At 40.9% G+C, this 11,544-nt stretch overlaps 1 protein-coding gene across 48 annotated transcripts in view; it reads left to right on the forward strand.

Moving 5' to 3' along the window:
• Map4k4 (mitogen-activated protein kinase kinase kinase kinase 4) overlaps window positions 1–11,083 on the forward strand; it is a 142,714-nt gene extending 131,631 nt beyond the window's left edge. For 27 of the 48 annotated variants that reach the window (XM_057794708.1, XM_057794745.1, XM_057794717.1 and 24 more), the window contains 6 exons: window positions 2,296–2,430; window positions 3,980–4,080; window positions 5,829–5,978; window positions 6,470–6,629; window positions 7,371–7,510; window positions 7,736–11,083. In XM_057794708.1, the coding sequence (XP_057650691.1) occupies window positions 2,296–2,430; window positions 3,980–4,080; window positions 5,829–5,978; window positions 6,470–6,629; window positions 7,371–7,510; window positions 7,736–7,819 (770 nt within the window). In that variant the 3' untranslated portion in view covers window positions 7,820–11,083. Of the gene's footprint in view, window positions 1–2,295; window positions 2,431–3,979; window positions 4,081–5,828; window positions 6,003–6,469; window positions 6,630–7,370; window positions 7,511–7,735 lie in introns of all 48 variants that reach the window. The other 21 variants (XM_057794707.1, XM_057794709.1, XM_057794706.1 and 18 more) reach the window with 1 other exon arrangement.
• Window positions 11,084–11,544: the final 461 nt, after the last annotated feature.

Consider the following 11,544-nt stretch of genomic DNA (forward strand, 5'->3'; position numbering starts at 1 on the left):
GCATGCTGTTATCATTGGATTCATATAGCGCTAACCTTGCATGACTGTTTGGATCATGTAATACGTGGACTGACTTCTTTCCTTTGAAAATACCTTTCAAAAAAAAAAAAAGAAAATACACTTTCAAGTTAAGATTGCTTCATGTTTTTTGTGGTTTGGTGTCTGTCTCTTTTATATTGCTAAATGTTCCTCATACAGATGTGTCGCTGTGTATCCAGTCACTTACTGAATGACATCTTGGTGCTTCTGGGTAGGAAGTTATAGGGAAAGCTGCTAGATAAGTATTTGTGTGCAGCTTTTTACTTCATTTCATGTACTTGATAAAAAGCCAACTAATAGAAGCATAGGGCAAAAGCTTCGTTAGTCTGGAGAATTGCTGAACGGTCTTGCAAAGTGGCTCCATGTTCACAATTGACAGTTAGGGAAGGGGGCTTCTGTACCTCATCCGTAATGCCCAAGATCGTTAGTGTTTTGGATTTTCCATCTTGATAGGTTAGTAGAGTGGTCTCTTGTTCAAATGGGGAATCCGTTGGTGATGTGTGTGTTTTCATGCTTTTCTGCCTTCTCTGTCTCTTCCTTGGGGACCTGTGTACTTAGTGTCTGCATAGATCTTTAGCCCATATTGCAACCGGGTTACTTTTCCCCCTACTCTTGGATTATAAGGAGTCTCTGTATATTTTAGATAGCAGCCTTTCATTGCATGTGCTGTGGAAATACCTTTTCCCTGCCTGTGGCTTCTCTGTTAATTCTCTTTACCAGTATCTTGAAGAACAGACTCCTTAGTGAAATCAAATACTTCGTTTTCTTTTTCCTTTTGTGTATTGCTCTTTTGGTATTTTACCTAAAATGTCACTGCCAAATCCAAGCTCCGATTTGTATATGCTTTCTTCTAGAAGCTGCAAACTTGGATTTTCACATTTACATCTGTGACTCACTTGTACTTTATGTTTGTGGAACATTGAAGGCTTGTGAACAGATTCCCTTCCATTCACAGCATTCCGTTTATTTTAGAAGGGGCTTCTTCCTTTTGCCGTTAGTTCACTGCATTGTGTGCATCTGTTTCTGGGCCCTTCTTTTTCACTGTTTTGTTATGTCTTTTGCTAATAACCACATGGTCTTGGTTACTGTAATGGGTGTATAGTCTTGAAATCAAGAATTGTCCAGAAACTTTGTTTTCGTTTCAGTATTTTGTTCACCATGTCACTGCATTGCTCCTGAATATAAATTTCAGAGTGTGTTTATGGTATGGACAGATAACTAGACTGGGTTCAACTAGAATTCTGTTGAGTCTAATTCAAGTTGGGAAGAACTGATGGTGCATTTTTCTATCTATGAACACAAAGTATTTCTGTTTAATTCTTTGACAAGAATTTTATAATTATTCTAAAATAGATCTTTAAAAGAGCTATTTTGTGAGATTTGTGCCTTTTTCTTTTTTCTTTTTGGAGGTAGAGTTTCTCTGTAATTTTGGAACCTGTCCTGGAACTAGCTCTTGTAGACTAGGCTGGCCTCTTACTCACAGAGATCCACCTGCCTCTGCCTCCCAAGTGCTGGAGTTAAAGGCATGTGCCACCAGTACCTGGCCTATTTCATTTCTTTAGTGTTAATATGAATATTATGTTAAATTTCAGCTCTATTTTTTTTGCAGTTGATGTGTATAGGAAAGTAATTGGCTTGTTATCCAAAATCATCCACTGTAATTGTTTCAAGAAGTTTTCATCCTTTCCCAGATGGACTGTCTCCCAGCACCCTCATGTGTTCTGCTATCTTAAAGTTCATCCTAACTCTGTAATTCTGTTTTTTTTTTTTTTTTTTTAATGGAGACTTCATTTTATAGACTTAATCCTTGGCTAATGGTGTTAGACTCAGGAGATAAGGGGTGGAGCAGAAAGCCATGCTGCTCTGGTCTTTCTGGTTTCTAGCTCTCATCCTGAGCTTCACAATAGCCTGCTACCCATCATTCTATCATTAACATAGAGTAAAATACAAAAAAAACCAGAAGTGTTTCTACTGTATGGTTTATGATCTGTCGTGTAAGTGAAGATTTACTATTCTTTCAAATCCTATCCTAGCCATGCCTGCTTATACCATTGGTAAATTTTAAAGGGACTTCAGAACTCCTTGAAGTAGCCCAAATAGGAATTTCAGATAAAACTGATACTAAATAATTCCCTTGGGAAAATGTATTTACTGTTTCTTTTGGATATTTTTGTTATTAGTAATAAGATTTATTTTTGACCATGCATATAAAATACTTATATTTATCAAAATATAAATTTTTATGTTATTTGTTAGGAAAAAAGGATAAGTTACGTGTCTACTATTTATCCTGGTTAAGAAATAAAATTCTTCATAATGACCCAGAAGTTGAGAAGAAGCAAGGGTGGACGACTGTGGGCGATTTGGAAGGATGCGTACACTATAAAGTGGGTAAGTTCCCAGGGAGTCGTAGCGTTTGCTCTCTTCAGCTTAGTTGGGGTCTCATCTGGACATCTTACTGTTTTGTTCATCTATAAGTACAGCACAGTGTGTTCCTTCTGCTCACTCTGTCCTCAGTCTTCCCTACACCTTTCCCCCTGAGAGTCTCCCACCCTCTAAATAGCCCTCATTCTCCTCTGTAAGGTGTGATTCTAGATGACCTCTATGAGAAAATGCTACCATACTGAGCCCTCTGACTTTGATCCCTTTACCTTTCAGCTCTTATTTAGAGTGTGCTGGGTGCCCCTTAGCAGTCACTAGTAGAACATTGGAGAATTTAACTGATATTTGTGCCTTGTTATTTTTACTTAACTACATTATGCAGAGCTACCATAGTCCTTCTATATAAACGACTGTGGCATGCTAGTTGTTGTTTCTTGGCAACCATTGTGTGATTGGCATTTTCCTCCCTTGGAACATTCAGTGGATCTCACAAAGTTAGCTAACCATATGAGAAAAATGAAAGTGCTTGTTAGAAATAAATGGGAACTAATGAACCATAACAAAGTCACAGTTTTAAGGACTGATAATGTGGTTTTATAGAATTTGGCTGGTTAAGGTTAGAGAATCCATTGAGTACTGATTTGTGCTTGCATATTTTACTAAGGTACAGACTATACACAATTGTTCTGCCCACCTCCCCCAGGCTATTGTAATCCTCGACGTTGTCTTCTTTGTCTATAGTGCCAGCTCATCGGTTAATAATTATTACAGGAGTCATCTTTCTATTTGGAATGGTTCTGAGTTTCCAACAAGATCAGGTGGCTAAAATACAGTTAGTGTTAGCAATCTTTAGTTCAGCTCCCATGTGGCCCTAGTACCTCCTCAATGTCAGTAGCTATGGTATTCTCTACAGGGATTAGTAGTACACATAGAACGATTTCCATCATTCCAGAAAAGTCTATTAACAGTGTTCATTGGACAGCCTCTTATAATTCTTTGTATGACTCTTGAACATTTGACAGTGTGTGATGTTTACCAGAGCTATATCAAATAGCGGTGTAATGATAGAAAGTTTGTGTGGAGTGGGTGGCAATGTGGAGCAGACATCACGTGTGCTTAGGGCATACTAGGGAACAGGAGTAGCTCTGAAAGAACACAAGGGCTTTATCATTCAAGCAGCATGTACTACTTTGCTCCTTACCTATTGTCTGTATGTGCCCCCCTTGGTTGGCCTGTCACACTATTATCACTTGGAAGTAATAATGAGTCCTCCAGTCTTGAGGATTGGCTGCCTGGAATGGCCATTGGTAATAAAATACTTAGAATCTAAGACATTATGATCATCTGCTAAACTATTTATTGCTTTTGTAGAATTGACCTAGGGACGTGAATTACACACGGAAGAATTAGAAAAGCAAAGTGTGTGGCTTGAGCTCTCTCTTGATTTTGGATGAGCAATAAGAGGCATATTTATAAAGTTTACAAATGGCTACTGAAAGAATTTGTGGCTCTGTGTTAATACTGATAGTATTTCTCTCGACTTTTATGTTTATTTCAGTAAAATATGAAAGAATCAAATTTCTGGTAATTGCTTTGAAGAGTTCTGTGGAAGTCTATGCGTGGGCACCGAAGCCATATCACAAGTTTATGGCCTTTAAGGTAAAACCACCAGTTTTAAATTGGCTTAAGAAGCCTGAACAGTTAATATAAAGCCATATATTAATGTAACATAACTGTCTAATAAAAAGATATATATATATATATATATATATATATATATATATATATATAACATAACATAATAATAATAAGCACATGTAACTATTTTCTAAGTTCTCAGATAATCATTTTGCCCAAATGGTACTTGCACCCTCTCTTAAGACGTAGATTTTCAACTGGGCACGGTGGCTCACGCCTTTAATCCCAGCTGTCAGGAGTCAGAGGCAGGCGATCTCTCAAGTCCAAGGATAGTCAGGGTTACACAGAAACCCTGTCTTAAAATCCATCATGATGATGACGGTGATGGTGATGTAGATCTTCATGAAAAGACATAGATGTGATGACGATCCAGATATGTGGTTAAAAGAGCTCAGCAGAAATCAGTAGTAAAGGGTGTGTTAGTGCAGTACAGTTGAAAAACTGAGTAATAAACTGGGTGTGATGTGCACGCCAGAGAGGCTGAGGCAGGAACATTGTTGTGAAGTCAAGGCCAACCAGGTATACATAGCAAAACCCTATCACAAAACAGATAATTGAATTATAGAGAATCTTGAGGGTATAAACAATAGATATTACACATTAAATAAATGGAAGAAGGAAGTTAATGACTATATTATGGTTCTGTTTTTCTTTAAATTAAAAAACTTGTCAGTTTAACAGCATCTTGATATTTACAGTAAGGTGGTTTTACCATTCTACAGGTACAGTCTGGGTGAAGTAATAATGTTTGTGCTAAACTTGATACTGTTTAGGGTGTGAGTTTACGCGCACTCATGATTGGTCTTATATTTACTTGCAGTGTGTGTGATAAAAGGTAGTATATGGAACACTTCCAGTAAGCCTTGTGCTCCATAAGCATCCACACCTCCAAATACAGAGAACTGCCAGTCATTGTCCCGTGAATATTTTTAGTAATTTATTTTAGGGAGTGCCCTAAATCCAATGCATAAAATTCTTAATTATAATTGATACTGTTCTAGCATTAGATAGAAATAATAATTATTTCTATTTTGAAATATAGAGCCTTAAGAGTAGTGCAGGGACATTTTAGTAGAGGTTAAGAAACAAGATATTTCATCTAAAATAATTGCATTTAAAATAATTTTGATATAGTTTATTGAAAGAGTAAGTTTCAGTTACTTGGGAAATTTGAATTAAGGGGGTGCTTACTGCTTGATTTCCCCAGTGAATCAGAGTCAGTGGGGTTAGCATTTTTGGTAAATCTAGTATTACTGAGTAAAGATAGATTCAGTTGAAATTGGAAATTTACCTACATTGTCTTTTGGAATCTAGTCTTAATATTCCTACATGCCAGGCACTGTGCATGTTGCTTCTTTGCCTTACGTCACTACTCCAGTTTACTGTCCTGGTCCTGTGAGCTGTGCTGATGTTCACACAAAGTCTATAGCTCCTAACAACAGCCAGATTCTCAGTGCTGTGACTCCTACAGCTTCCCATTCCACTGCTATGTTTGAGTATTCAGATACTGTGTTGTGCCAACTCCTCATTGTTGACTTTGCACGTGTTCTAATCAAGACACAGGACAGAGCATTTTCCTGCTAGGTGGGAGGGAAGTATCTTCCAGAGAATAATTAACAATGCCACGTGGTAAACCAGATGCCCACAGCCAGCTTCTTATCTGATGCTGTAAGTTTGTCTTCCTGCTTCTGTCTTGGTTATCTCTGTAGTCATTTGGAGAACTGGTACATAAACCATTACTGGTGGATCTCACTGTTGAGGAAGGCCAAAGGTTGAAAGTGATCTATGGATCTTGTGCTGGATTCCATGCTGTTGATGTGGATTCAGGCTCAGTCTATGACATTTATCTACCAACACACGTAAGAAAGAACCCACACTCTATGGTTGGTTGACTGGCTTCACTTTGTTTTCACTTTCCCTTTACTCTGCTTAGTGAACTAACACAAGCAGGGTTTCCTCATTTCCCCGGCGCGTAGGGTGAGTATTTAAATGAAGCAGCATTTTCCTGGCTCTGTTAGGGCCTGAAGACATTTAGCACTTGCTTTAACTAACATGGGATGGAGTTGGGCAGTTGCTGTCAGGCCAGAACACCCTGGGTTGGGAATGTTTCTCAAATGTGTCTGCTATCCAGTTATGTTTCCAGGACTCAAAAATTGTGAGTCAGTAGAGTCCATGAACTGTAAATGGTAGACTTGGGGTTGTATATTGCATGGGTTTCCCAAGAGTCCTGCCTATTTGTGGTAGGTATGGCCAGGGGTATAGGACTACTGCATTCTCTAGACAGTCTTACTGAGCATTTTCATGGGGCTGGAGATAGCTACAAACATGCTTCCTTGTTTCTATTCTCTAGATTCAGTGTAGCATCAAACCCCATGCAATCATTATTCTCCCCAACACGGATGGAATGGAGCTTCTGGTGTGCTATGAAGATGAGGGGGTTTATGTAAACACATATGGAAGGATCACCAAGGATGTGGTTCTGCAGTGGGGAGAGATGCCAACATCTGTAGGTAATGATGCATCATGAAGAGGCATTTGTGAGAGGAGCCCACTAAGAGCACATCTGTTTATTGTACTAACTTGGTTGGTTAGTGGTCATCAGCAGATGGGAGAAGGTTAAATAAGACAAAACCCACGTAATTCTTGGGTGCCTTTAACAACTGTGCTGTTGCTCTAGTTTGACCCTTACTTTATCTATATAGAATAAACCAGGTGTATTTTGGGTTTTTTGATCAATTTATATGGAGTGAAGCAAATCATAGAAACATCTTTAGTGGCAGAGCCCCAGTTAGAAACAGCCTCTTGCCCAGTCTTCTGCTTTGTATCCAGGAGCAGAGGCTGGTGTTTGACCATTTCATGGCTTTGTGTTTACACCCTGAGCTGTCTGCTCGTCATTTCTTCCTCACCATCTCTCATGCTGTGTTGATGAAACATGTATGATAATCCACACACCATGGCTATTTCCAGAAGTTGGTTGAAGACCTAAGGAAAATCAGTTCTTTGAATTATTAATTCATATGACTACTTCCCATGACAGACAGGGTATAGAAGCACATTCCCCCTTTTTGATCAATACCCAGGCCTTGTGCACAGGAGGTAGGCTTTCAGTGATTGAACAGATGCCCAGCCCCAAGGCAGAATGCCTGAAATACCAAAGTCCTCACATGCCAGGCACTCAGGTAGACGTGTGTGTGCGTCACAAGCGCCTTGTCACGAGTTTGCTATGCTAACACTTTTCCCCTCTCTAAAAGCATATATCCGATCGAACCAGACCATGGGCTGGGGAGAGAAGGCGATCGAGATACGGTCTGTGGAAACCGGCCACTTGGATGGTGTATTTATGCACAAAAGGGCTCAAAGACTAAAATTCTTATGTGAACGCAATGACAAGGTATTGTTTCCTTATGGCTCCTGTATAGTTGTGGCTGTTTTTTTTTTTAAGTAGCTTATTCTTTATGGACATTGATGGTGAATCTCCTTGCAGTTCTGGCATATTTTAAAATAAATTAAGGAAAACTTCTAGACATTGCTTTTTAGACATATTTTGGGGGGGTGGGGTTAGGCACTAGAAGGTAGCAGATGGCCCTCTAACTGCCTTCTCTGGTTGTGTTTGCAGGTATTCTTCGCCTCCGTTCGGTCTGGTGGCAGCAGTCAGGTTTATTTCATGACCTTAGGCAGGACTTCTCTTCTGAGCTGGTAGAGGCGGTGTGAGCTGAGATCACTGACCCCCGGAGTCGTCAAGACCCTGAGAACTTGGAATTCCTTGCAACTGGAGCTCAGAGCTGCACCGGTGCAGCCAGGACAGCTGTATATGCAGGCCTCTTGCGTGTTGGGTCCTCTCCCCTCCTTCCTACACTTTCTGCCAGTTTATTCCCGTTCTCTCCTTTTCCTCACTCGAAAATAAATCAAGGCTGCATTGCAGCTGGTGCTGTTTAGACTCTACCATCGGTGCTAGGAGTGTTTGGGGATGAGCATCAGACCAGAAAGAGCGCCTTTCCACAGCTCCAGGATTCCTTGTCTCTGAGTGACTCTGGCCTGTGGGTGTCTGAAGGTTGTGATGAGCACACCATCAGATGTTGGCAGTGGGCACAAGGAGGTGTAGTGGTGTAAGAAGCAGCTTGCTGAAGCAGAGAACAGATTTAATATAGTAACATTAACAATGTATTTAATTGACATTTCTTTTTTTGTAATGTGACAATATGTGGACAAAGAAGAAGGTGCAGGTTTAAGAAGTTAATATTTATAAAATGTGAAAGACACAGCTACTAGGATAACTTTTTGTGGGTGGGGCTAGGGTGGGTGGGGTGCGTTAAGGGATCCCATTTTGTTTCTTTGAAATTTTTTGGAGAGGATTGTCCTGGCCAAGAACTGAGTCATTTTTCTGTGTACCAAGTTTTGCCTAAATTGTGCAGATGGTTCTAAAAAAAAGAAAAAGAAAGAAAAAAGAAAATGTGTGTGTCTTGTTCGATGGCCAGAACTTTGTTGTGTGACAGTATTAGCACTGCCTCTGCTAAAGGTTTGATTTCTGTTTAAGCCTAGAAGAGCAACAGCAGCTCCACCATGGTCTGCACTTGGAATAGGAAAAAAGTCAACTTTCCTGTGGGTTTTTTTTTTTTTGTTGTTGTTACTGTTTTGTTTTTTGCCTACCTCATTGTTTTTAATGCATTGAGAGGTGATTTAGTTTATGGATTTGGCAGAAAACATTAATGTTTAATTTAACTTTAATACCAAAACTATCTGATTGAAGTTTGACTGACTTTGTCACAAGTCTAATCAGGTACCAGAAAAGCTGTCTGTGAAGGCAGAGACCAGCCTCTTGGCTGGTGCGGTCTGCTTTCAAAAAGCAGAGCCTCTGTTTTCACCAGGTTCACCATTAGTGGTCGGTGGGTGGGCTGCCGTCACCTATCCTTAACACATGAGATTGCATTGTTCTCAGTTGGGGTTTGGTAGCAGGCAGGTTGTCACATTTGAGTAGTCATGCAAACTGTTCATTGTTTCAGGAACCTTTTCTTGGGGGTAAGGGTGTGTCCCTTTTCTAAAAATGCAACGCACTAAAACTATTTTAAGAATGTAGTTGATTCTACCTATTCATAAAGATGGCATCTCCCTGTGTTTTAGGTGTAATATTGAAGCCCTGGCTTTTCTTGTTTTCTCACTTGCTCTCTCGTTCTGTTTTTTTTTTTTTTTAAACTAATTTTTCTTTATGAATATGTCTGTGACATTTGTAATAAATGTCTTGTAATAATTTGCTTCATGACTTGATGGTGATCACTACATTCCTCTGAGGATGCTAGTGTCTCAGAGAAGGGACAGTCATGCCCTGCCATCCTGCTGTAGCTCTTACGACAGCTGCTGTGGGCTTCATTCCCCAGACAGAAGCTGCTTGTTTCAAAGGCTTGATCTTGCTCGATGGTGAATTTGCTTTTACAGCATAAGCCATCTAATCCCCTGTCCCATGTAATAGTTATCTGTACCTAGTGCCAAGCCTGTCCCATCTGTCCCATTCAGATACCTGTCCTCTTAGCTCTGGTGTAGTAGTTTTGTGAACAAAAGTCTAGTAAAGAATACATAAAACTGCAGTTAAGTGGTTGGTTGTAAATACCAGCAAAGACAGGTCAGAATAAGTGAGCAACCCTTACTCTTAGAGGGTAAAGGAGGGAAAAGTAGTTTTCCATTGATGCAAGGACTTCAAAGCAGCCCAAGAACTATTACTGTTCTTCTCTAACTGTGGTCAACCTAGAGTGGGTTAAAGAGTTAATCCCACACAAGACTGAGACGATCCCAGAAGCAAAGAACTCAAAATCTAATGCTGACAGCCTCTTGCCCACACTCAGTCTTTGATGAAATGAGAGGAGGTACCACCAAGGTAGACATGTGAATCAGGAGGACACAGAGCTGTTCAGGTGATGTCGGCCTTTCCCCTGGGTTTAGAGCGCTGTGAAAGGTGAGCAGATGGCTTTGAAGAAGCATCAAGCTACAAATACCAAGGAGCCGGAAGTGACGAAGGAGGCTGCTGTGCACTTGACTTCTGTGTCACGGGGCACCACTGTCATGGCCCATCATCCACAGGCTGCAAGCTCTGTCTTCAGTGAGAGGTTGCAGATAGTACAAGAATCTGTTGTTGGGATTGTTCATACCTAGAACTTTCCTGCGGGGGTGGCAGGAGAAAGAACATCCCTCCCAGCCCAGTGCGCATTCCCCCAGTTGACCCAGACCAATTCCATGGCCAACTTGATTGAAGCAGAACAGAAGCAGCTGCTCCCCTGTCATCTTGACTGTTGCCTCTCCAGCTTGACACCTTGTAAACCAAGTTGAGATTGAGTTATACAGATGAATTCAGGTGTCTAGAGAGAGTTGCCCAGGAGGGAAAAAAGCAGGCTGCTGTGACTTCGTATTTCTTTAGGGAGGACAGGCTGTTCCCTACTCTTTTTCTACAAGACAATGCTTTCTTTATACAAGTGTCATTTTGGCAAAACAGTATTAAGGTGACACACCACCGGTGTGGATCATGGATGTGCCGAAAGGGTGCTTGTTGCGGTGCCTCCACGCCCGGTGTGTCTAAGAGCGCCAGAGCTTCAGTGCCTTTCTGTACGTAAGTTCGAAGAACCTCTGTGCGTGTAGTACAGTGTACCATGCACATTCTACATGGGAAGGGATGTTTACAGGGATGGTTTGTGGCACTAATGTGCACCCAGTTCCGGTTTACTTCTAAATGACTTTTATGGGCTGTTGGGTTTCTAGCTTAGGAGTAGCACACTTCAGGATTTGTAATCGCTAATTTTACTAGTTTGAGTAATAATACAGGTGAGAAACTGCATTAAATTTACTAGTCATGAAGCTGAGCAGGCTAGGACAAGTACACAGCCTTTGTTTTTTTGTTTTTGCAGTGCTAACTTGTCTACTGTTATATAAATTATTGTTCTCCCCTACCTTTCTTTCCTAAATAAAGTAAAAATAATTTCTACTTAAGTGTGTCCTGACCCTTTAGACATCGAAGACCCCTGTCTTGTGCATCCCCCCCTCCTCCAGCTGGCCCCTCCAGGCCAGAGCGGTCTCCCACATCTGCTGTCTCTGCCTGTGGGAGATAGCTCAAGGACAGCTTTATCAGAAGTAAGGTGAGAAGTTCTCAGTCCCTAGGGCAATAATGAGAGGAAAGGGAGAAAGGAGGTTGGGGTTTTGCGTGTCTAAATAGGATCAAGATGTGAACTAGCTGGTGAGGAGGCTCAGCAGTTAATAGCACGTGCTGTTCTAGCAGGACCAAATTCAGCTCAGCACTCACCCATCCATCAGGCAGCTCAGAGCTGTGACTCCAGCTCCAGGGAAACCGACACCCTCTTTTTGTCCTGCATGTGGAAGACACATGGCAGACACACAAATGAAGGGGAACAAAATCTTTTTAAAATGTAAAGTAGCATCTCATTCCCA

Source organism: Chionomys nivalis, chromosome 19, assembly GCF_950005125.1.
Source record: "Chionomys nivalis chromosome 19, mChiNiv1.1, whole genome shotgun sequence".
Taxonomy (NCBI): domain Eukaryota; kingdom Metazoa; phylum Chordata; class Mammalia; order Rodentia; family Cricetidae; genus Chionomys; species Chionomys nivalis.